The following is a 27182-nucleotide window of genomic DNA, read 5'->3' on the forward strand; positions in this document are numbered from 1 at the left end:
AACTGACTGGATAGAGGGGGATTTTGGTCTTTCCAAAAAGGGGTGGGTAACTGATCAGCAAAGGGATTCATGGATGGGGAGTATCTGGTCCTAGGTCTATCCAATAAAGAAAATTCAGTGCTTTCAGTTGGAACCGAAGATATTAGTGCCGAAATGGGAGACAGCACCAAGGCTGTCGGCTTCATGGACTGGTCTAAGATCTGCGCTGATAACTTCGGCAATGGAGGAGACACTTTTGGACTGAAATATACTTTGTTGTCACTGTCAGTTCTGCAGTGATATAGGGAACCAAAGTTCTAAATTTTTTGGTTGTCAGTGCCGAGGGAGAAACTGGCACTGATTGGCTCCTCTTTTTAGGTTTGTCAAGGTTTGAAGATGAGGAAAAGGAAGGGAAAGAAACATCCATTTTGCTTTGCTAGAAAGACCAGAAAAGGCCTCCTCAAAGTAAGATTTTATAATCCCCTTTAATAACAATTTATTCTTCCTTTCTACCAGGGCCTGGTGACTAAAAGCATGACAAAAAGAACAATCCTCTTGCAAATGCACCAGGTCCAGACAATCGACACAAAGAGACTGCCTATCAAAACTGGACATTTTATGGCCACACTCCTGACATTTCTTAAAACTGGAGGTGCCTTTACGTTTGTTGGCCATCATTTCAATAACCAAGTCACTCACACACACAGCCAAATTAAACCTAATAAGTAGACAGAGAGGAAGTGGCTACCAACAACAGCAGAAAGAAGTACCAAAAGGTACAGAAAGCTACCAGCAGTCATAGGAAAGAATATAGAGTGTAGAAGGACAAACAAAAATTACAACTACTTCTTTCTTTTTTTTTTTAATAGAAAAAGGGGAAAGAAATAAGGACTACCAACAATGGTAGCACAGAATACACCAAAGTGCATAAGAGAAAGATAGAGAGAAGTAAAAGTTATCGGAGAAAAATTGGTAGGTTGTAGAAAGAAAGATCAAAAAACGATATAAAGAAATAAAATAACCAAATGTAAATCCAAAAATTTGAAATACAACAAGAAAATAACACTTAGCTCACGAGCAAATTGGTGACATGCCTGGTACAGGAAGTGGCAAACGAGATCTGAGGTAAATTGGAGAGGACGCTGGTCCACGGACTCCTGAAATGATGAAACCACTCGAGTTTAAAACCACCAACGAATGCAGACAACACTGAACATTGGCTTAAAAGGTCTCCATTTAATAATTGTTAAGCACTTTCACCCACTGAGATGTGGGCTTCATCAGAACATCTCATTACAATTTTGTTACAGTTTAAATACTTCATTTTGGCACCAAACTAAATGATACATGTTTTCTTAAAGTGATAAGTGCACCAAAATTACATTACAGTATATATACTGTTACGTCCTAATGCATACATATATTCCTATACAAAAATGTTTTAAATACTTTAAAATGTTAAATCCAAGCACAAATCATCACACATTATAAAAGACATACTTTAAATATGCCCTTGAACTACTCTCTGAGTAATTTTTAACTATTCACTAAATTGAAATACTTATGTCTTGAACCCAGATCCATGTACGAAATCATTCAGTACATCAAATACTCCTATTATTTCATGTGACTCTTTTGCAAAATGAATTAAAAAAAAATCACAACAATAAACTTGCAATAAAAAACTTTGCAATAAAAACTTTGCAATAGAAAAATGCACAATAACAGAACCTGTGCATTAAAAAGAACATTACTATTGTGCAACTATACTTCTATTTGCCAATAGCAAAGTTTATATCGATATATAGTAGTTAAAACACTGTTAGTGCATTAACTACTTCCTTACTAATAGGGGTTTGATAGGTATATGGTCGTTCAGCCCCGGTAGGGTGGATGCATCTGTGTATAATTGCCACCAAACTTCTTTATACCCTAAGGTGGCCTTATGATTACCACCTCTAGGGTCTGTTGTAATATTTTCCAAGATGGCAAATCTAAAACTATGGTCATCCCCACACTTCTCTATGTGTCTATAAAGGGCATTGTTTATATCCTTTCTCCTGATACTGTATAGGTGATCATAAATATGTTTTTTGAAACTTCTTTCAGTTTTCCCTATATAATATAATACCATCCCTGGTAATACCCTGACCATTTCCTTTCTGACAGTTGTCACTGGTCATATCTGAGGTCTCCTCTACCAATGCCTTGAATCTCCCTTCCCCCCAGTGAAATTCTTGCCATACGATTGGTATGGGTTGGTTTTCCTCCATTTCCCTTCCTTTTTCCAATCTGTATGTTGTTCCTGTTTCCAACCTCTTTGAAAATGTAATCTGTTATCTTGGTGATAGGTGTCTGTTACCTCATATGGAGGATTTCTGCCCCTGTTGTTATTCCTGACACTAAACGGCTTGTGTTTGTTATCACTTTCTCCTTTGTTATCATCCCAGTGGTATGCAGAACCACTGCTAAACTGTTCTATGTCTCTTTTTATCTTTTTACAATTGTTGTTGTAAACATTTTATGTCTTCTTATCAGCCAAATCAAATAAACCCCATTATTGGGAGCTAATAGGAAGGAAGACACATCTAAAGGAGTAGAACTGGTGAGTTCCACTAACACTGCTTTTCATCGAGCATGCATTTTGGAATATGGACCATTCACCAACAAGGTTATGAACATCATGACCAGTAATTGGAATGTTATGATGGTTGATCAAGAAATAGTGAATATTATAGGACCTAAGCCTTTATTTGTGTATAAAATGGGCGGCAATATCAAAATGTATTTGGAACAAGGGACAGTAAAGAGAAATATAGATTATTGCAAGAAGCACACTAAGAAATGCGGATGTTGTAACCAATGTCAGGTAATAATGGAAGATGAAGGGATTATTTTAAATAATAATAACAAAACTAGAATTAGGTTTCAACAAGGCAATTGTAATTCCAAATTTGTGATATATTTGGCAAAATGTACGATATGCTCAGGATATTATATAGGGAAAACTGAGAGAAGTTCCAAAAAACATATTTATGATCACCTATACAGTATCAGGAGAAAGGATATAAACAATGCCCTTTATAGACACAGAGAAGTGTGGGGATAACCATAGTTTTAGATTTGTCATCTTGGAAAATATTACAACAGATCCTAGAGGTGGTAATCATAAGGCCACCTTAGGGTATAAAGAAGTTTGGTGGCAATTATACACAGATGCATCCACCCTACCAGGTCTCAACGACCATATACCTATCAAACCCCTATTAGTAAGGAAGTAGTTAATGCAATAACAGTGTTTTAACTACTATATAGCGATATAAACTTTGCCATTGGCAAATAGAAGTATAGTTGCACAATAGTAATGTTTTTTTAATGCACAGGTTCTGTTATTGTACAGTTTTTTATTGCAAAGTTTTTATTGCAAAGTTTTTTATTGCAAGTTTATTGTTGTGATTTTTTTTATTCATTTTGCAAAAGAGTCACATGAAATAATAGGAGTATTTGATGTACCGAATGATTTCGTACATGGATCTGGGTTCAAGACATAAGTATTTCAATTTAGTGACTAGTTAAAAATTACTCAGAGAGTAGTTCAAGGGCATATTTAAAGTATGCCTTTTATAATGTGTGATGATTTGTGTTTGGATTTAACATTTTAAAGTATTTAAAACATTTTTTGTATAGGAATATATTTATGCATTACAACGTAACAGTATATATACTGTGATGTAATTTTGGTGCACTTATCACTTTAAGAAAACACGTATCATTTAGTTTGGCGCCAAAATGAAGTATTTAAACTGTAACAAAATTGTAATGAGATGTTCTGATGAAGCCCACATCTCAGTGAGTGAAAGCGCTTAACAATTATTAAATGGAGACCTTTTAAGCCAATGTTCAGTGTTGTCTGCATTCGTTGGTGGTTTTAAACTCAAGTGGTTTCATCATTTCAGGAGTCCGTGGACCAGCGTTCTTACAACAAGATTTTTGGTAATATCAGTTAACTGAAAGCTTCGTTGGTTCTGCAGTAAATTGGAGAGAAGCATTCTGGATTGGACTTAAGCTCGAGAGCTTTTGGTTCTTGCAGGCTGCAGTAACGACTGAGTCAGTTCCAAGATTCGGAATCAAACCCACAGGTCAAGGATTAAATGAAGATTGGCAACATCATATGTTTCATAGTAGAGTGTAATGAAAAACAATAACATGAGTTGGATTAAAAATGTGAAGAAAAACACATTAGCCATATTATTTGTTAGATTAGTATGTGACAAATGACACCTGAGACAATTCTAATAAGATATTTCAAAGAGATATTAGAGACTACATGATTAGAGACAGTGAGGGGAAATTGAGTGGTCTTAGTATGAGAGAGGAGGTTCATATTAGGGTTATATAACAAGGTAAGAATGACAGAAAAGATTATAAGGAGGTTGCAGGGTAGGTTACCTTCAGGTAGCTAGATGGGTAGGGCGGAAAGAGAAAAAGGTAGAGAAAACGTCTGCAGAGAGAGAATGTGGATATGGTAAGGTAGTGGGAAAACCAAAGGAAAGGAGTAGAGTAGGAGGTTGGAGAGGGTTGTGAGATGTGAGTTAGGCTGAATAGGGGTGAATGAAGTATATTGAGTAGGTTCAGCCAGGATTGGTGCAGGAGTAGGTCCATGATTTAGTAAAGTATTCTTTTAGGGAGCACTTAAAGGTGGGTAGGTTAGAAACAGTTCTGGCAGTTAGAGGTAGGGGGCTCCATTTTTGTTGCTACTGAGTATGAGTATAGAATTTGTCCAGGGGATTTATTTGGTTTATTTATGATGATAAGTTGTTTATCTTCTGATATGAGAGTTCTTTTAGGAAAATAAATGTTGATTAAAGAGTAAGAGCTGGGCAGGCTAATGGTTTGCATATGATTTCATGCATTGTTATAAGTAATGCAGAAGAGGTGGAGTGGGAATTCCAGCCAGCTAAGGGTATGCAGATGTTTACAATGATGGGTAAAGGAGGATGAATTAGTAGTAAATTGGCAATTTTGTAGTAGCAGCTTTCAAGTTTGTTTTTATGCATGATTGTAAATTGGTTAGAATTGCAACTCCATATTGTAGGGAAGGCAGAAGGTAGGTTGTGGCAAGAGTAATTTTTGTGGCTGTGCTCAGAAAATGTTGTTACTGTACAGCATGCCTAGATTTTGACGGGTTTTCTTGATATTGCTTTGGATGTGGAGGTCAAATTTAAGATTATTATCTGTTATGACTCCTAATAGTTTAGTATGGTGAACTAATTCAATTTCAGTGCCATTTTCTGAAAAGATTTTTTAAATGCTTTGTTAGGGGTCTGAGTTTTGGGGGTAAAGCAGAGTTTTTTTTGGGGGAGGGATTGAGTAAGAGTTGGCCCCGCAAGATAGAAGGTAAGAAATGCACCTGGTTGAGAGGGAGTGACTGAATACCTTTGAAAAGTGAAATATCCTTCCAAGTCATTTTGTAGCCTTGTTGAATATTGTGCAAGGACCAATTTGTCTTAAGTTATGAGCTGCCAAGCAGAAAGGGATGGGTTTAGTCTTTTTCACAGTGGGAGTTATGGACCAAGGCAGGGGCGGTGCCAGAAAATAGGTTGATTTGTCTGGAAAAGGAGGTTTCCCAGACTTGGAGTCTCTGGTAGGTTTATCCTGAAATCTCTTTCAAGCATATTTCTGCCCTTCTCTGTAGACCTAAGGTCCCTGCAAGAAAAGAAAGTGGTCTTAGCTGGATAGTTCCTCTGATACCTGGGAAAAGAGATGGAGAATATTTATTTGAAATCCTACATAATCTTCCCTTGTTCTTACAAAGATTTATATATGTTTGCCCCATCAGGACCAAATAAGAGATTCCTATTAAGAGGAAAATCCAAAAGTTTAGCTTCAATATTCTCAGGGAGGGACTTAGAATGAAACCATGCAAATCTTCTTATGACAGATCCCATATCAGCTACCCTGGATGAAGCTTCCACTGCATCACAATTGCACTAAATACCATGTCTTTCTACATGTGTAGCTTTAATATTCTCAGGGAGGGACTGAGAATGAAACCATGCAAATCTGATGACAGATCCCATATCAATGCATCATAATTGCACTAAATACTATGTCCTGCTACCTGTTTAGCTTGATCCACCATGGAAATAGCCTGCTGCTTTGTTTCAGACACATCAAGGGTAGACAGGATTTTGCTCAATTCACTCCTAATGGACTAAAAGTATTTAGTCATTTCTGTTTGTTAATTCAAAGCTATGAAGGCCAGAAAGGAAGAGGTGTAAACCTTTTTCCATATATGTCCATGGCCTTGCTATCTTAGCATGAGGGGAGGGCATTAGCCACAGGTAAAAGTTTAGAGGGCTTGTCTGTGGAACTAGAAAAGGCAGAAAGGTCTGTCAAAAGATTTTTATTATAAGAATTTTACATTTCCATAGTCTTTATAGAACCTATCAGATCTCTTGGGGGCTGGAGGATGAGAGTCAGATGAAGTAGTACTGGATGCAAATATACCCAGAAAAGCTTCCAAAACTGGAGGAAGTGGTGCATGTGCAAGGGTACCAACCTCCAGTACATTGTAATATCTTGCTATACATTAGCTACTTGTCTGGATTCCCATTCATAATGTGGCATTAATTTTGCAATGGTTTCCACAAAGGAAATTTCCTCAACATGCAGGTCAGAGGATAAAGTACTCTCCTCATCTGATGTCATTTGACCTGGAGAGTGAATCTGAGATGAGTAGGTCAGGGAATGTTGACCTGTATCAGAATCTGCCTCATCCTACTCAGAAGAGGACTTATGTTATTTCTTCTTAGAGGGAGAGAGTGAAGCAGCACTGGAAAGAAAAGAAAAGAAAAGAAGCTTTAGTGTTGTACATATTTTTTGGTGCATGTTCCATTGTCTGTGCCTATCTTTTGCAGTGGTAGCATTAAGGAAAGGGTTTTTCTTAGATAAGGTGCAGGGTTAGGGGCAAGGTTACAGTTGGGGTTAGGGTTACCATGCAATAGTGAGGCGGTGCAGGGGGAAGAAGATGGAAACCTGGTTTGAAAGGGAAAAATGGTCACAAAATGGACCTTGATTGTGCAATAGCTGGCCACTTCCTGGAATATATGAGCCAAAAAGGTACAGACTTCAGAAATCAGAGCTGACATAGCACCAGTACCTCTAACTATGGCCCTCAAGGAAAACATTTTTTACTTGTCTCTATATATCTTAAGAGTAGATTTTTTTTTTTGAGAGGCAGAGATCAGATTGACTTTTTCTTTGGGAAAGGATGGATTCTTGACCATTACAGGTAGTGGACTAACCATGCAGTCAGGTGAAGAGAATGAATATCCAGGTGAGGCAACCTGGATGGGTGAAGCAGCAGATTGTGTGGCTTTAGTAGAGGGTGTCTTCTCTTTTGATTAGGCTACAACAAGGAAAACACATATGTGGCAGGGCCAGAATGGGGCTATGAGAATTACCTTTGTTTTGAACTCTTTGTCTCTCTGGATAAATCTGGTTATGAGAGAAAATGATGGGAAAGCATAAAGGAGACTTTGGGGCCAGCTGTGAGCGAATGGGTCTCCTAGGTTCTGTCACTCCAGAGGAAAAATATTGAAAGAAATGTCTGCATTTGGTACTGAAGGCTGAAGTGAAGAAACAGCAGCAAGGTCTGCCTCACCTTTGAAAAATGTTTTGAGCTCTTTTCTAGTTGAGAAATCATTCATGGGAGAGCGGTACCTTTCTGCTTAATTTGTCCGCAATCACATTGAATGTCCCTTGTATATGCAATGCTCCAATAAACTGGTGCATCTTAAAGATCCACTCCCATACCCTCATGACTTCTCTGCAGAGGGGATATGATCTTGTTCCTTCTTGTTTGTTTATGTTCCACACTACTGACATATTGTTTAAGTACAATGCAATCACAGCTTAGGGGAGCAGTTCCTGAAATGCTTGCAGCACTGAGAAGATCACTCTCACCTCCAGTATGTTGATGAGCCTTTTGGCCTCTGTCTGTATCCATGTGCCCTGAGTCATCCTCTTTTGATAATGGCCACCTACCCCAGGACAAACATATCCATGACCGCTGTGGTGGATGGGGATGGGCAAATAAAGGGTATACCCATTGAAAGGCTTGTCCACCACCTTAGACTCCTCATGCATGACATAAATAGTCTGATTTTGTTCAACACATGTTGTATGCTTCGATCCCACTGTTCTCTGACTGTTCACTGAAGAATTCCCATGTTTACTCTGGCAAATGGAACTGTCTTAATAGTGACACTCATGAGCCTCAGCACTCTTAGGATTGCAAGAACTGAGGATGTCTTGCGTATAAGGAAGATTCTGAACTTCCCTTATTATTGCAGCAATCCTTTCTGGTGGCAATTTTTCTCTCTGATCTAGCATATCTAACAAGCAGCCAATAAACAGAACTGATGGGGTCAGTGAACTGCTGTGACTTTGTGAAATTGACGGAATCAGCAAGAATAGACAAAGCTGAAAAAAGTCCTGTCTTGCCATAAACAGTAATTCTATAGTCAGGACCACTATGAATCAATCGTCCAAATACAGAAATATTCTTACCCCTAATACTCACATTTGAGCTATGACTGGAGCCATGCATTTGGTGAACACCCAGGGGGCTGTGGTGAGGTCAAAAGGGAGGGCTCTGAACTAATAATGACTTGCTCCACTCTGGAAGCACAGAACTTTCCTCAATGCCTTTGCTATCATGACATGCAAATATGTAGCTAGGAAGTCTACAGCATAATTAATCACTTGCCTGCACACAGGGCAGGACTAATTACACCATAACCATCTAGGCCAACTCCTTCTTCACACACTGATTTAACTGATTAAAGTCAAGAACTGGTCTGAGGTCCTGTAAGTTTTTGGGCACAAAAAGAACATTGAGTACAATCCAGACCCTTTCTGTTCGATGAGATCTCCCAGATAGCTGGATGGCCTTTTCTTGGAGAAATGTTTTAATTTGCTTTAAACTGCCTTTCTTTGATGGGGTGGCACTGTGGAAGGTTGACAAGACAAGCTCTTGGGCATCTCAAAAAAGGGAATACAGTAGCCTCTGGATATGATATTCCTAATCCATTTCTTTGGTGTGATGGCCAACCACATACTGGGGTGGTGGGAAAGACATCCTCCAAAATGATCTCCTATAGCCTTGCTAATTTGACCACCTCTGCCTCTAGGGTAGCAGCTTGACTGGAATTCACCTCTGTCATAGGAACCCCTATCATACTGCTGTCTACATTGGGATTGCTTGGATCTACAAAACCACAAGTTTTTGGCACCCTATTGATTCCCCTGAGAGTATCTCTGTGGTATGGAAAACCTGACTCCAACAGTTGATAGTGTCTTGCTTACACTTCATCTGTCTTTCTCTGATGTTCTGCCTAAACAAAGAGGAGCCATCAAAAGAATCATTGATGAACACCATCTTAAAATGGTCTGTGAAATATATTAAATGCAGCCAGGCCTGTCTCCTCCTGGCTAGGCCTAAGCCAGCCACTCGAGCTGCAATATCAGTGTCAGTAGGAATCAGATGCACAGTGAGTGATGATATAAAATAAATGGTTACCATCTGGGTCTTTGAGTCTTCATATCACTCACAGGCAACTGTTCCAGATTGTCTACAGCTTTGTTTGCTGGTTCCCCATGAAAAGTAGTTATATATATACCATATAGATCAGAGATCTAATAGAGAATGCCACAAACATATAGATGTGCTTCCCTAACCTAGTGCATCCTCAGAAACACCCTTCCTGGTGACAGCAGAGACAGCTATGCAATCCACAAGATGACCCTTATTCCAATGATGTCTATCTTTGTGGATCTTCAGCACTCTATATGGTCTCCAAGGAATTGGTTCACTAATGTCAGGCTCCTTCCAAGCCATTTTGCACACTACATCTACCAACTTGTCAAGGGGTACAACCAACAAGGTGAGAGGGAGAGGACTTATAGATTTCTTCCTCAGGAGAGGTGGGGTCCATGGGCCAAGATCCTCTCTACCACATTTCTAGTATCTCACTAAAGGTGGTGTTCTCTGGACAGCATTTGGGAGAAATCTCCCCTTCATCAAAATCCATATATGGGGAGAGAAACTCTGAATGGGATCCTTGGTGTTCCTCTTCCAATGCCCGTTCCTGAAGGTAGAAAGAAGAGGATCTTCTGAACTCACCTGGGAAGAAGGTGCCCCAAATAACTGCAATATAAACCTAAAAAGTCCTCTGTCTGTAGGAAGCACAGCTGAGGTACGACTGAAAGACCCTATCTCAACAGCGTCTTGGAGTGGAACTGACTTGTCCAGTGTCTGCACCAACAAACAGCCAAGAAATGGTATCCACTGGCATGTGCACATAGACCTGCAGGGCCAAAACAGTCAGCACTGAATGAGTGAGCACCAGTGGAGCCAAAGCTGCACTGGAAACAAACTCGGACTGCATTCACCACTCTGGATCCGAAGTCATCTCCAAAGATTTTGGTACTGAAGGATCAAGAGCTAAAGCTATCGATACCAACATCAGCCCTGAAAGCATCAAGGTCAAAGTCGATACTGAATGGTGGACATCAAACCCTTCAGCCCAAGTAGATCTCTGGGACAGCAGAATTAGAAGCTGTTAGCTTTGTGGTCAAACCTGTAAAAGGTAAGACCAATACTGAAGGAATGTTTTGATCCCATGGGATCTCAGGGTTGGGAGAGGTAAAGTTGAAGCCAGCAGCATTGAGGTTGATCCTGAAGAGGTCAAGGATGACTCTAGAGGAACTGAAAGATATCAAGGAGATATTAGGGTTGACTGAAGTTGAGTTGAAAGCTTTCTGTATGGAAGTTGACCATGAAGAGACCCGCTGACTCCTATGGAGGAAAGTGTTCCAGGAAGATTCCCCAAGGAAGTAAGGAGCCAAGAACAAACAGCATCTGATGACACAATTCATAACACAGAAAAGCATCATCCATAAGGAAGGGATCCAATCTGAAACCCCAATAATGTCAAATAACAGTCCAGTGACAGGAATAAAAGATTCAATACCAGTATAACTGAAACACAGCTGGTGAGAGAAACAGCTGTAAACTACTAGTTGAAAAGCCATCAAAGTTGACACTATCCTTCTCTTTAGTGCCATTTGGAGAGAGCATGCCTCCAGTAACTCCACAAGTAACTGGACTGCACAGTATTTGTGATTGTTATATTTAGTTCAGTAGAAGGCAGATACTTAGCAGCACTTTTATAATCAAAGAACAGTTTTGCAGCTTGTTTTTCATTAACCAAGATCTGGCAATCTGTGTGCAGATAAGCAAAATTTTATTTATTTAACTCTTGTTGACCAGGTTAGTTCCACTAGGTTAGTGACCTCTTTTCAGAGGAAACCCAAGGTGGTTATTTATATTCTACTAAAAGAAATTTAGCCAGGGCCTTGGAGAACTTCCCCTACTCTTTTCTATATATCTTGTTGTTCAGTAAAATAAGATCTGGCAATATGTGTGAAGCTCTAATCCCATCCCCAATGACATTGCCACATCACAGAGAAAGGAAAATACTTAGCAAGTGTTGTGGCAAAAGTCACAATTTTGTTTTTTTCTGAAATGTGCCTTAGCTCTCTTTATATTCTGCCTTGGTGAATAGCTTGTTGCAGTTATTGTTACTAAAACATAGTTTGATAAATTAAGTTTCAACCAGATATAATGAACCATAACAGATCTGTCAGTGGAGCAGTCCATTCTTGAATATATTTCCTTTCAGGAAAAGGTAACAGTTTTAAACTACAGACATTAAACCATTATCAAAGAACCACTGCTGAACCTTCTACATAATGTCATTACTAAAGGTGACAGCTTACCCAGTGCCACATGAAAAGGGACAGAAATAACTGTGACGCAGAAATCAGTAACAAATAATATCACTTCAGTATATAGTTACTTTCTTGTTAAAAAGATGCCAGATATCAGAAACATGGAATTTTTAAACTCAGAATACACCAAGTAAACTGGCCCAGTGCAGTAAGGGGAGCAGTGATGTCTGAAATACTAGCAATCTGTATTTACTTAACAGACAGAGGGACAGAGGGCTAGCAGGGAGGGAGAAACACTGAGTGGTAAACATCAGCTCTCCTTCTGTTAAAGGAAGCTGTCTTCTTTTTTTCTGCCTGGCTACAGGCCTTAGCAGAGGCCAGGAGTACTAGCCCAAGCAGATAAACAGTATAGGGGGATGTAGGAGGATGATACTCAGGAAAACGGCAAGAGTAAAAGGATTTACTCATATACAGTATTGACATTATTACACATTCAGCAATGGGAGGCTGGGGAAAAGGGTAGGCCAAGGATCAAAAAGCCTCTACCTACCATAATGATGGCACTGCACTGTACCAGAACTCCCTGATCTCCTATCTGCTTACCCTTCCCTAAGTTACAACAATTCATACTATTCCTTCCACACAAAATGGTCCCAGTCTGGGGGAAAGTTAGCCATCTGCCAGTCAGGGCACTGTGGCAATGGAGCTAGAGCAGATGTGTCAAGACATGGCAGATGGCAGGATGGGCACCAAATAATAAAATATGAAAAAAAACTCAGATTTTTCAACTGTGGTTAGTTGTTATAATGAAGAAATGTGCACAGTATGCCATTTTACCTTAACTTGCATGAGTTCAATAAGTTTGTCCAATCCCTGACTGTCTCGTAGTACTATTCTGCTCTCCACATCATATGTAAGTATGACCAGGGTTTTCAGGGCAAGCTGCTGAATAATAGGGTACTCAGATTTCAGCAGTTCTAGCAAAGCTGGAATTCCATTTAATTCACGAACTGCAGCACGAGTTTGGAAATCCTACAATGCAAGAATTAGTAAATAAATCAAGTAGAAAATACACGTTACATAAATATTATACAACCTTGCCAAAACATACAGTACTATTAGGTATACCTTCAGTATAAGTAATATTTTCTAACCACTCAGCTGTCAACAAAGTACTTCTATGTTTCTTCCAGCTCTTTCGCAAATGCCAAACCTTGCTCACAACAACCATTTATTTACAGTAAATTATAAACCTCGCTATACAGCACCATACAGAGTACTCTGTTTAATGTACTTTTCATTGCTCTGTTCATCTTTATCTGACAGAAGTCTCTCATAGGCTTTGTGCAGGACCTTGTTTTATTTAGACACTATTTCAGTCATTACAAGGAAGGAAAAGATCCAATTTTACTAGGGTTCATCCCCCAGAATGTTGTCAAATGTTGTTCCTTGCCTCCCTTGTTATTTAGCTGAGAAACCACTTATCCATTTAGATGTCAAAAAAGAAAATGTTCGATAGTCAGGAATAGTCTGAAAACTAAATAATACTAAATAAATACGTTATCTGTGGCTGTCACTGATAGGCTTAAGTACTACATTGTGTGTTGGTAACAAGAAAGTAAAGTGCAATAGTGACATTCTTCCATTAATCTAGGATTACCACAGTCTCCAACACTTCATTAAACAACAGTTCCAGTAACTACCCTCACATTTAAATGCCCTCCTAGATGGTATATCTTTAGGAAAAGTCGATACATTTCCTAAGATTTATTCCTTGTCAGACTCTATTTATGGGCAATTTCAGACCAATAAAGCTAAACCCCACATTTGGAAACACAGGGTTGTCGTACCCAACTGATGTCCATAAACATTAGGGTGACTGCAAAATATCCCAACTAACAAACTAAAACAATGAGTAAAATGGTCACACAGAAAAAACAATTGGTTAAAAAACACAAAAACCATGAGCCCATATGAAGAAGCCATGTCCAAGGTGAACCCTAACAATGCACCCAGGACAAGAGTTCACTCCTCCAGGAATTCATAGGAGGGGGAATGAGGGTAGATTGCTGCTGCGCATATTTCATTCATGGAAACAGCTGAAGTGGCCATTGACCTGGTAGAATGCACTCTCACAGACACAGGTAATTTGAAATTCTTTTTATTATATATGTAAGTAATACAATCTCTTAGACATTTTGACAAGGTAACTTTGGAAATGGACTTCCCTAAAGTTGGGCCAGAGAAGGAAATAAAACTCTTCTGATATTCTAAATCCTTTAGTTCTGTTGAGATACAAAGATAATTGTCTGTGAACATCTAACAAATATAGACAATACTCACCTTTGTTGGAAAAACTGGGGAAAAAACAGGCAAGTCTATGGTTTGATTAATGCTGGACTCTTTGGAAGAAAGGATGGACTGGTTCCGAATGAAACTCTGTCCTTGTGAAAAATTAAGTAAGGGGATTTTGACCATAAGGCCTGCATCTCAGAAACTCATCTTGCTGAAGTTATAGCTATGAGGAAAAGTGTTTTCTATGAAAGAAACTTCAGGTTGCATGTTGCTACAGCTCAAAAGTAGAAAGCACCAAAGACTAGAGAACAATGGTCAAATCCCATGGTGGCAGGGGGGGTCTTTAAATGGAGGCTTCAACAGCAGTGTTCCTTTGAGGAACACTTAACATAGTCTATGAGAAATTAGAACAAGGTCCCCCTAACCATTATGGAAATTAGAAATGGCAGTTAATTGGACTTTAACTGTAGAGGCAGATGCCCCTTGATCAAAAAGAAGGGTTAGAAATTCTAGAACTTTTTCCACCAGAGTGGAGAAAAGATTGAGATCATTATCATATGCCCAGATTAAAAATCTCCTCCACTTACTAAGGTAAAGTTTCCTGGTGGATGGTCTATGGGAAGCCAGTAGAATTTTCTGCACCAGAGTAGGTATATCTTTATGACTGGCGACTAGCGGAATTGGAGGAACCAGGCTGTCAGCTTGTGGTTTTGAAGGTGGGGTGCACTAGTCCCTGAGTGTGAGACAGCAGGTCTGGTACTGGGTCTAGAATTTATGGATGCTGAACTAGATGAGGCCACAGGAAGGGGAACCAAATTTGTCGAGGCCAGTAGGGAGCAATGAAAATCACTTACTCAAACTGGCTGCTTTGTTGAGAAAAAGTGGGATTAGATGGGAAGGGGGGAAAAGGCATAGAGGATACTCGGGGGGGGGGCAATCAAGGAGAAGAGCGTCCCATGGTGATTCCTCCTAAGGGGGATCAGGGCAAAGTAGTTTCTGCACTTGTATATTGGGGTGATGCAAAAAGGTCGCAGCAAGGCTGGCGCCAGTGATGAAAGATCCTCCACGCTATCTCGGGATTAAGAGACCACTTGTGAGGCAGTAGAATGCATCTGCTCAGTTTGTCCGCTATCACGTTTGAACTCCCTGGGATGTGTGTTGCTATCAGAAAGTGGTTGGAGGAAATAGCCCATTGCCACATTCTGAAGGCTTCCTGACATAGTGGGTAGGACTTGGTTCCAAAACAGAATTCCTGCTGTAAAACGAAAAGGAATATGCCAAAAAAACACTGACGTTGAGAAAATTCTTTAATGATAACAGCAAAGCTTTCGGGACTATACCCTTCTTCAATACTACAAACATTTCAAGATTCAAAGAAATTACATTTAAATAAGAGCCAAAAAACCATCACATGATCACAGCCTGCCAACCATGCGGTGAAAACACTTAAATAACAAAATTAGAATAAATAATTGAATTAAAAATTTAAAAAACAACAGTACTTAGATAAAATCCAAACTTTAAAATTTAGTATGCTGTAACCTCACTAAGATTGGTTTTAAAGTTATAGCTGTGTTACAACCAGGTGGATGGTCAGCGGCAAAGCAAAAAATCCATTCATATTCCTTAATTTATAGGAAGTTGTTAATATCACCTCTCATAGATGCATACACCATATCTGTCACCCTGAATTTAAATCTATGGGCATCCCCATTGGTACTAATGTGCTTATATAATGCATTATTTTCATTCTTTCTCCTAATATCAGATTTGTGTTCAATAATGCGTTCTTGAAGTTTTCTAGTGGTCTTACCTACATAAAAACAAGAACATTGGGTGCAGGTAGCTAGATAAACCATGTTAGAACTAACACAATTGGCTGTAAACTTAAAAGTATATTCATTTCTTATAGAAGGATGAATACATCTCTCACTTCCTTTACCATAGATATCAGTGCAACATGTACAATTCAAACAGCTAAACGTACCAAACCTTGTACTAACTTGAAGAATTTGTCTACCACTAAAATCCTTACAACATAGCTTATTTTTCAAAGTTCTCACATTCCTATATGAGAAATATGGGCGGGCACCCAGTATATTGCTTACTTCTGGAGACGCCATCAAAACAACCCAATTTCTCTCTATAATATTTTTAATAAACTTGGTTTTAGTATTAAATGTTGTTACATATCTAAGTTTAACTATATCTTCTCTAGTTTTACCCAGATTTATGGTAGATGCATCTTCTATTCTAATAATCGGTTTAAGGGTAGTGTCCCTGTTCCTCATAGTTTTATTCCTTAATTCTGAAATCAAGGTTGGGTCATAGCCACAATTCAAAAAATCAGTTTGCATTTCATTAAGTTGTTCCAAAAAGGTAGAATTGTCAGTGTTAAGTCTACTGGCTCTATTAAACTGTGCCGTTACTATTCCCTTAAAAATATGGGGTGCATGCATGCTACTCTTGTGTATATACCTACCAGCATGTACATCCTTTTTATGTATGCTAGTATTAATAGCATCATCTTTCAACTCTATAAATAAATCTAAAAATAGCACCTTAATTTCTGAATATTCCATCTTAAACTAGTCGTCCCATTTAGATAATTAATATAATGACAAAGTTCATCTGTTGTTCCTTTCCAAATAAGGAAGCAGTCATCCACAAAATGCTGATAAAAACAAACATTGCGGTTTAGAATATTAAAATCACTACAAATATATTTTGTTTCCCACTGGTGAAGAACTAGGTTAGCATAAGTATTAGCGACAGGTGTGCCCATCGCTGCAACAGTTAATTGTAAATAGAACTGGTTATTAAACAAGAAAACATTAGTAGTTAAAACCAATTCCAGTAAACAACAAATATGTTCTACTTGTTTAGCTGGTAAAGAAGCCTGCCCAGTTAAAAATTCTCTAATTGATTCAATCCCATAGCTATTAGGGATGACTGTAAATAAAGATGAAATATCTAAAGTCACAAATAAATAATCACCTTGATGTAATTCAGTAACATGTAATTTATGGTACTATGTTCTTAATTTAATAATAAAATCTGTGGTATCTTTCAAAACATTATTACAGCAAAATAAACTAAAACTAGAGAAGATATAGTTAAAGTTAAAGTTAGATATGTAACAACATTTAATAATGTTGCACTGATATCTATGGTCAAGGAAGTGAGAGATTTATTCATCCTTCTATAAGAAATGAATATACTTTTAAGTTTACAGCCAATTGTGTTAGTTCTAACATGGTTTATCTAGCTACCTGCACCCAATGTTCTTGTTTTTATGTAGGTAAGACCACTAGAAAACTTAAAGAACGCATTATTGAACACAAATCTGATATTAGGAGAAAGAATGAAAATAATGCATTATATAAGCACATTAGTACCAATGGGGATGCCCATAGATTTAAATTCAGGGTGATAGATATGGTGTATGCATCTATGAGAGGTGGTGATATTAACAACTTCCTAGAAATTAAGGAATATGAATGGATTTTGCGCTTTGCTGCTGACCATCCACCTGGTTGTAACATAGCTATAACTTTAAAACCAATCTTAGTGAGGTTACAACATACTAAATTTTAAAGTTTGGATTTTATCTAAGTACTGTTGCTTTTTTAATTTTTAATTCAATTATTTATTCTAATTTTGTTATTTAAGTGTTTTTACTGCATGGCTGGCTGGCTGCGATCATGTGATGGTTTTTGGCTCCTATTTAAATGTAATTGCTTTGATTCTTGAAATGTTTGTAGTACTGAAGAAGGGTATAGTCCCGAAAGCTTTGTTGTTATCATTAAAGAATTTTCTCAACGTCTTGTTTGTTGATGCACCAGACCATTGACATGTCTGATTGGATCGCAATGGTCCCAAGGGGGAGGAGAGGTTGAAAGGCTAGCAACGCTAGAAGCACTGCCCTCAACTCCAGAACACTGATAAGCAGGTTGGCCTCTATCGGGGACCAAGTCCCTTGGACTGTTCTTCTAGATAATACCCCCCACCCCATCTGGGAGGCATCCATGATTACTATGGCCTTGGGTTGAGGTGGGACAAAAGGACGACCTAATAGCATTTCCTTGGACTCCATCCATCAGGATAGCCTTTTTTTGCAGCAGCTGGTGATTAATATGGGGTAGTTCACTGGATGGGTTAGGATAGACCATTGTATTGTTAGAAAACATTGTAGTAGGTGCATGTGGAACCTCGCTAATGGAACTAGAGTGATGGTTGCTGCCATGGACCCCAACACTTGAAGGACCAGAAGCACTGGAACTTTGTTTTTGCAAAGAACGGGAAGTACTTGGGATTTTATCTTCTGTAATCTGTGTTGGGGAAGAGAGGCTATGCCAGAAATTATGTTTAGATAAGCTCCCATGAACTCTAAATCTTGTGAGGGGCTTATTTCAGATTTTGTTTGATTGACTGTTGATTCCCAAGCTCAGAAACAAATGTAAAGTGAATTCTATTGCTAGGAGTAGTAGAAGTCTGGTGGAAGTGGTGATGAGCCAGTCATCCAGATATGAAAACACCCGGAATCTGTGCAGTCTCAAGTGAGCTGTCACTTCTGCCATACATTTAGTAAACACCCTGGGGGTTGTGGTGAGACCAAAAGGCAGCACTCTGAATTGAAAATGACTGGCTCCCAGCCAAAAGTGGTGAAACCTTCTGGAGCGCTTGTCTAATTTTATGTGGTGGTATGCGTCTTGAAGGTCTACAGAGCACATCCAATTGTTTTCCTCCAAAATGGGAAAAAGAAGTTATTTATTACCATAACGTTCCATCTGTGTTGTTGATCTTCTTCCAGTCATCACTGATGGGTTTGGTTCCGATCCCTTGGAACCGAGTCAGCCTAATACCAAGCTTGCATACACCAAAAACTCTCGAGCTAAGCTGCTGACCACAATGCCCTTCACCCAGTTACCTCAGATCGATTTGCATGCAACATATAGAAGAAAAGCAGAGGCCACTTCTGCGCAGAAACCCTGATACACCACAAGGACCCATAAGATCCACCAGGAGCCTTTGGTGGGGGACGGAGGGAGGGTGTGATGACTGGAAGAAGATCAACAACATGGATGGAACGCTATGGTAAGACATAACTTCTTTATCTGATGTTGTTAATCTTCTTCCCATTCATCACTGATGGGACAGAATCCCAAGCTACTTGAAAACCTGGGTGGCCCTTATGGAAGAACATTCCTGAGAACCACTGAGCCGAAGGCCACTCTTCCCCTGGAGACCAAATACAATTTGTAATGCTTGATGAAAGTATTGGGTTTAGCCCAAATGGCTGCTGTGCAAATGTCATCCATAGAAGCCCTGGAGTGAAAGGCAACAGAAGTTGCAATGGCTTTTGTTGAATGGGCTTTGATATGAACAGGCTTAGATTCATTCACCAGTGAGTATGAAAAAGTAATACAACCTCCGAGCCATTTTGATAAAGTGACGTTTGATATGGCACATCCCATTTTTGGACCAGAAAAGGAGATGAAAAGTTGGCCCGACTTGCGGAAAGATTTAGTCCTGTCCAAGTAGAAATGTAGTTGTCTATGTATGTCCAATGAATGTAGACAGTATTCTCCCTTATTGAAATAATTTGGAAAAAACACAGGGAGTTCAATGGACTAGTTAACAGAGAAATCAGACACCACTTTGGGGAGAAAAGATGGATTAGTACGAAGAGATACTCTGTCTTTATAGAAGATTAGATATGGACTCTTGATGCATAAGGCTTGTAATTCCGATATCCATCTAGCTGATGTGACTGCTACCAAAAACAGAGATTTCCATGATAGAAATTTAAGGTCACATGTTGCAGCAGGCTCAAAAGGGGGTAGAGAGAGAGAGAGAGACTGTAATACCAGAGAGAGATTCCATGTCTCTACAGGCTGCCTGATTGGGGATCTGCTATAGAAAACTCCTTTGAGAGAGGTCTTTTAAAGGCAGGTGGAGATAAGAGGAATGCCATCTGAACCATTATGAAAATTGGAGATAGCTGCTAAGTGCACTCAAATGGTAGAAGCTGATGCCCCACTGTCAAACAACTCGGAAAGGTATTGAAGTATAACAGCTGCAGGAGTTGAAAAGGGATCTAGCATCTGATTATTAGACCAGATAGTGAACCTTTTCCACTTATCTCTGTAGAGTTTCCTGGTGGTTGGTTTATGGGAGGCAAGAATAATATCGCGAACGGGTGAGGAGAGGGTTGCCTGCCTGGCGACTAACGGAAGTGGAGAAACCAAGCTGTCAGCTTGAGAGTGGACAGATTTGAGGGAGTCAACCTTTGGGGGTGAAAGATTAGGTCCTGACTGATGTCCAGGATCCATGGAGGTTGTAACAGGTGAGGCCGGAGGACGGGGAACCATACTCGCTACGGCTAAAAAGAGGCAATGAGGATGGCTTTGCATCTCAATCGAATTGCTTTTTTTAAAAATAGGGGTATCAAAGGTATTGGGAGGATAAGCATAGAGGAGACCCGCGGACCAATCGTGGGTCAAGGCATCTCTTGGTGACTCCCTGTCTGTGGGAAAGAGGGCAAAGAAGCTGCTGCATTTGTTGTTTGAAGGGGAAGCAAAAAGATCACAGCAAGGCTGGCCCCAATGGCTGAAAATTTCTGCCGTCACGTTCAGATTGAGAGACCACTTGTGTGGAAGGAGGATGCATCTGCACTGCCTATCCGCAATCATGTTGGAGCTCCCTGGGATATGCGTTGCTATAAGAACGCGGTTGGAAGCTATCGCCCAATGCCAAATTCTCATGGCCTTTCGATACAGGGAGTAGGATTTGGTCCCTCCTTGTTTGTTTATGTACCAGACTACATGCATATTGTCTGACTGGATTGCAATCATTCCTAATGGAAGGAGCGGATGAAATGCCTGCAACACCAACAGCACCGCTCTCAACTCCAGAACATTGATATGCAAGTTGGCCTCCAAGTTGGACCACGTGCCTTGGACTGTCTTTCCCTGAAAATGGCCCCCCTCACCCTATCAGGGAAGCATCCATGGTCACCGTGGCATTGGGTTGAGGAGTCTGGAAGGGGCGACACCAAAGAATTTCATCTGCCCTTATCCACCAAAGAAGATCCTGCTTACAGGAATTGGTGATGAGGATCTGTGAATTTAGAGGATGAAGACTGGACACCCACTGGGACAAAAGGAGCCATTGTAACAGTCTCATATGTAATCTTGCCAGAGGAACAATCAGGATGGCTGCTGCCATAGACCCAGAGCCTGTAGAACTTCCCTTGCTGACACCTTCCTTTGACAGAGTATCACTTGCACTTGTAATCTTAACCTCTGAAGCCTGTGAGGTGGGAAACAGACCTGGCTTGTTTGAGTATTGAATACTGCTCCTATAAATTCCAACTGCTGGGTAGGATGAAGATTGGATTTTTCCCAGTGGACTGTGATACCTAGCAACTCCGCCAGTGCGGGAGTGTAGCGGAGGGCCATGATCAGTAGGTGCTTAGCGGGGGTAGAGAGGAGCCAATCGTCTAAATATGGAAACACCTGGAATCCCTGAAGTCTCAGATTAACTGTCACCACTGCTAGGCATTTCATGAACACTCTGGGGGCCGTTGAGAGACCGAATGGCAGGGCTCTGAATTGGTAATGATTGGCTCCCAGTCGGAAGTGAAGGAGACTCCTGAAGTGCTTGTCCATTTTGATGTGGTAATATGCATCCTGGAGGTCTATCGAGCACATCCAAGCATCCTCCCGAAGAAGAGGGAGAATGGATTGTATCGTGACCATGCAGAATTTGGTTTGAACCACTGACTTGTTTAGTTGGTTGAGATCCAAAATGGGTCTCCAGTCCCCAGTCTTTTTTGGCACCAAAAAGAATCTTGAGTAGAAACCGGATCCGGACTGGTCTGAGGGGGACTGGTTGGATGATTCGTTTTTGACACAACTTTCTTATCTCTGAAGCTGCCTCATCTCTTTGACTGGGTGGAACATCGCAAAGGCATTTTGAAGGTTTTGGGCAAGATATTAGAGGGATGCAATAGCCTTTGGAAATTATTCTCTGTACCCACTGATCGTTTGTAATAGAGTTTCAGGCAGTTTGGTGTAGAGAAAAATGAACCCCGAGGAAAGCAATCAGGCAGTGCTTTAGGAGTGCTGATAAGGTTGTCCGGAGAAAGAATCCCTGGAGTCCTGGTTTTGGGGACCCCCTCTGCCCCTAAAGGGGTGTCTTCCACTATTGGAACCCCCTCTGCTTCTGGGGAAATTCTCAACACGTGCACTGCGGAAAGGGCCTTGACATTTTTTGTGCCATATCTTTCCACTCCTCTGGTTCCTGGAGAAAGAGCACTGAGGTTTGGAAAAATGTAGGCCAATGGCAGACAAGGACTTTCCAACATGTTCGCACCTAGCCAGTGTGTCCTTCACTTTAGAACCAAACAAAGAGCACAGTTTAATAGGGGTGTTCAAGAAGGAAGACTCGAGGTCCGCGAGGTCACAAATGCACATCCAGGCATGGCATCTCACAACTACGCCTGCACCTGCAGCTCTAGCCACCCCTTCAGATGTGTGGGACAGCAACCTCATGGATGAGTTGGAGATAGACTCCAGGGTTGCAAGCTGAGAAGCAACTTTGTTGCATGCCCCATCAGAAACTTGACCCGTGAGGGTTCCAGAAAGTTCCAAGATGAGATCCCTTTGGAGCCTCGTAAAATGTGCCAAGTAATTCAGAGACCTGACTCCAAAGGTCGCTGAAGCAAAGACTCGCTTCCCTAATCTGTCCACCGCCCAGGACTCTCGGTTGGGTGGGTGAACAGTAGGACTTTCCTCTGCAAGGTCCTTTTTTGTGGCCACCACCATAGCATCTACTGGCAAGCCTCTATACCAGTGGAGTTGTTCCTCTGGTGGGGAAAGAATTTTGTCTGGTTTCCGGGGAATGGCCTCAAAAGAATCAGGGTTCTTCCACGCATGCTGCACGATGAGCTGGACTAACTCATCAGCAGGTAGGGTCACCCAAGAAGTAGAAGGCTGAGAGCAGAAAGCCTGCAGGAAGACGGACTCCTCTGAGGAAGAATTGGAGGGCTTCCAGTCACCCCTCTGCTTCAACATTTCCAGGATGTCTCCAAAGGAGACATCATCAGGGGGTGACCATGTGGACCATTCCCCATCATCGTAATCCATATCCTCAGTGAGGGGCTCCTCCAGGGAGTACAGGTGTTTCCTCTTACATGCCTTCTTCTGAGGAGGTTCTTCAGTGGGAGCGTCTGAAGAAGAGTCAGAAGGGAAATTACCCTGGACAGGAGTTTCCTGAGGCTTGTGCTCTCGGTGTGCTGGGGAGGGGGCCCATGGAGCTGTAGCTCAGAGGGAGCAGAGTTAAGATCCGAAGTAGGAGGAGCGCTTCCAGAAGCAAACACCCTCTCCATCACCTGGAAAGCCGGTTTGGCTGAAGAGGAATGGGAGCCTGGAACCGAGGATGACAATCTCGGGACCAGGGTCACACCCTGTTCTGCATGGCCCACTCCCGGGGACGCAACCTCAAGCAAGATCAGGGAGGGTGCCTCCCCCCGGATCCGAGAACAGAACCGAAAAAAAACTTGGAACCATACTAGGAGCCAAGGGTTCCACCCCCCAACCATGAGATTGAGGAAAGGACGGTTCTGTAGGAACTGAAACCCAAAGGGGGGGCTTCAAAGCTTCAGAGAGAGTCACTGTCGGCACCGAGGAAAGCTTTTCCACCAAGGACATTAGAATTATGGGCCTCAGAACCGAAGGATCTGAGGGAGGAGAATAAGTCGAAGTCATGGAGGCAATAGACCCAAAACCCGAAGTGGGATGGGTTTTTGGAAAATTTGTAATCCCTCTGGCTGTCAACAGCTGATCGAACAGGTGAACCAAATCCAATTCAGATAGACTCCTGGGGACCTTACAGACACTCCAGAAGGGGGAGTCAGGTCGGTGCAAAAAAGGCTATAAGCCTGGCCTGAAAACGGATCCAATGACGCGGTGTAAGTGGGTCCATGGTGTTGGAAATGTCGGCACCGAAGACTCCAACTTGGAGAAAGGTAGTAGGGGCACTAATGTTACTGAGGAAAGACTCAGTGCCAAAGAAATACCTGGAGTAGAAGTCATAATTGGCTCAGAGGAGATAGTCGGAAACAACTTCAGTGTGGTGAGGGGCAAGATCGGTGCCGAGGCTACCGAAGACAATAATGATGGAGCCGAAGTTGTTACTACAGTTGGTGCTGAAGATGTCGGTGCCAAAGGCGGCACCCATGTAGAAGTCATAGTAATTTTCACACAGGTCAGTGGAGCTGAGCTCTGAACCGGGATAGTCGGAACCAAGAGAGCGATCTTATGCTCTGTAGAAGACTTGTGGGCTTTATGCTTGTGGGACTTACCTTTATCACCAGCCGGTGAAGAGGGATCAGAATGAAGACGTTTCTTGTCCTTCAATGGAGGGGCTGAGACCACTGACACAGAAAGGGCCTCTGAGAAAGGTGAAGATAGTAGGCCTTTCAAGATAAGCTTGTTTTTCCTTTCATTCAGCGTCCGCTGACTGAAGCTTAGACAAATGTGGCAAGGAGGTTTCACAGACAAGTGGGAACCCCCAGAAAATAGACACAATCATCATGTAAGTCACTGCTGGGGGGTTTGCCATTGCAGGAATTGCAATGTTTGAACCCCGAAGTCCCTTTTTTATCAGACATATCCAATACACACCAAACAAATCCAAAAAAAGTACAGAAAAAAAGAGAGAAATACCAGCGATGGTATCAAGGATACTACAAGGGTAGGAGAGGGCATTTGCCAATGATGGCAAGAGAGAGAGAGAAACCCAAGGGTAGAGCTACATATCGTGAATAAGGTAGAAAAATAATGAGAACAGAAAAAAAATTCAAAATACAGTAACTCTTTATAAAAATATGACACTTAGCTGGAGAGCTCAGTGAAATGCTGCTATATGGCTGGGTGGCAAATGAGATCTGAGGTAACTGGGAGAAGGGCATTGTGGGTAGCAGATTAGCTCGAGAGTTTTTGGTGTACGCGAGCTTGGTATTAGGCCGACTCAGTTCCGAGGGCTCAGAACCGAACCCATCAGTGATGAATGGGAAGAAGATTAACAACATCACATGCATAGATTGAAGCGTGACCATCCGGAATTTGGACTGTTGAACAAATTTGTTTAGAATACAGAGATCCAGTATAGGTTTCCAATCCCCTGTCTTTTTTTGGCACTAAAAAGAATCTTGAATAAAATCTGCATCATATCTGGTCTGGTGGGACTTCTTGGATGACTCTTTTTTGCAGCAGCTTTTGGATTTCTAAGGCTGCTCGGCCTCTCTGACTGGGTGGAACATTGGGGAGACTTGTTAGTCTGCGATAAAGGGTGAAGAGGATAACGTAACCTCTGGTAATAATTCTCTGCACCCAAACATCTATGGTTATCTGTCACCAGGCTTTTGCATGCAGAGAAAATCTTCACCCGATTGCTTCCAGAGGTAAGCAATTGGGCCCCCTTTCAGAAGCACTGGTAAGGCTGGCCAGAGAAAGAATCTCTGGAACCCTGATTCTGTGGGCCATCTCTATATCAGGGTTGGCATCTTCCATTAAAGCTCCCCTACTACCACAATGGGACCTTTCATCACATGTGTCTTGGAAAAGTCCTTGGAACTTTTTGAACCACATCTTCCCACTCCTCTGATTTCTAGCATAGGATCATTAGGGGGTGGGGTGGAAACACATATGTCCACTGCAGATAGGGTCTGCCCGTCCTTCTCACTCCTGCCTAGAGTTTCTTTAATTTTGGGTCCAAACAAAGAAGATTTGTCAAAAGTAGCATTGAAGAAGGAAGACTTGAATGGCTCCACAAACTCACACAGGAGCATCCAGGTGTGTCATCTAATAGCAACGCCTGAACCAGCTGACCTGGTCATCCGTTTGGCTGCATGTGAAATGAGCCTCATGGATGAGTTGGAAATAGACTCCAGAGTAGCTAACCAGGAGGCCACTTTTTCTTGGACCTTATCAGATACAGCTCCTGCTAGGGTGTCTGATAGTTCATTGATCAGATCTCTCTGGAGTCTAGTAAAATGTGCCAGAAAACTCAAGAACCTTAAGGAGAAGGTCGATGATACATAGACCCAATTTGTCCAATGCTCTAGACTCAGTTAGGGGGATGAACAAAGGAACTTTCTTTTTGGTATCTGCCGCTACCACTATGGCATCTACTGCTAGCCCTTTAGCCCAATGTTGGCGGACCTCAGATGCAGAAAGGATCTTATCCAGTCTCTGGGAAATTGGTTCTATGGAGTCAGGAGATTTACAAGCCTGCTGGGCAATCAGTTTAATGAGATCGTCAGAGAGAGGGGTCACCCAGGAAGTAGATGAGTGAGAGCCAAAGGCTAGCAAGTCCACAGACTCTTCAGAGGTGGGGTCTTTGGGCTTCCAGTTATCCCTCTGTTTAAGGATTTCAAGCATGTCTCCAAAGGAGACATCTTCCGGTGGTGACCAGGGGGATCCCTCCATGTCATCGAAATCAGTGTTCTCAATGACAGACTCTTCAGGGGAGTCCCAGTGTTTCCTCTTACAAGTTATCTTCTGAGGAGGCTCCTCGGTTGGAATGTCTGAGGAGGTCATGGTAGAAGGGTGATCCTCAGTTGGGATATCTTGCAACCTTGGAGCTCACTGTCTGGGCATGGATGTTGGTGGATGCTCCCGGTAAGAAGGGATACAGTAGAAATCATCTGAGAACTTGCAGTGGCCAATGCCCTCTCCATAGCCTGGAAAGCAGGCCCCCCTAAGGAGGGATGGGAGCCCAGAACCAAGAAAAATGCACTTGAAACCGAGGTCACACACTGCCCCGAGAGACCAATCTCCAAGGCTGGAGCTACGGAAGGACCCCAGCTGCCGGCATCCCAAGAGGAAAGGACAACTCCAAATAAAAAACAGGAGTTGACTCAAACTCGCGGGCTCGACAGTGGAGCCACAATCTCAGGACTGTATCAGTTGCAAAGGAACCAAGGAAATCAGAGGCGAGTCCAGAACTGAAGGCAAGGGGGTTGTTGGTGCCAGAGCAATAGGAACCTGAGTAGTCAGAGTGAGAAGCTGTAAAGCCTCTGAAGAGGTCAGAGGAGGAAT

At 41.5% G+C, this 27182-nt stretch overlaps 1 protein-coding gene across 1 annotated transcript in view; it reads right to left on the reverse strand.

Moving 5' to 3' along the window:
- The window catches only part of ARMC3 (armadillo repeat containing 3), a 926167-nt gene that overhangs the window by 492371 nt on the left and 406614 nt on the right, over window positions 1-27182 (reverse strand). The window contains exon 7 of the mRNA XM_044064561.1: window positions 12616-12810. Within this exon, the coding sequence (XP_043920496.1) occupies window positions 12616-12810 (195 nt within the window). The remainder of the gene's footprint in view (window positions 1-12615; window positions 12811-27182) is intronic.

This window comes from Protopterus annectens, chromosome 3.part0 (genome assembly GCF_019279795.1).
Source record: "Protopterus annectens isolate FY-2018-M chromosome 3.part0, PAN1.0, whole genome shotgun sequence".
Lineage (NCBI taxonomy): Eukaryota > Metazoa > Chordata > Ceratodontiformes > Protopteridae > Protopterus > Protopterus annectens.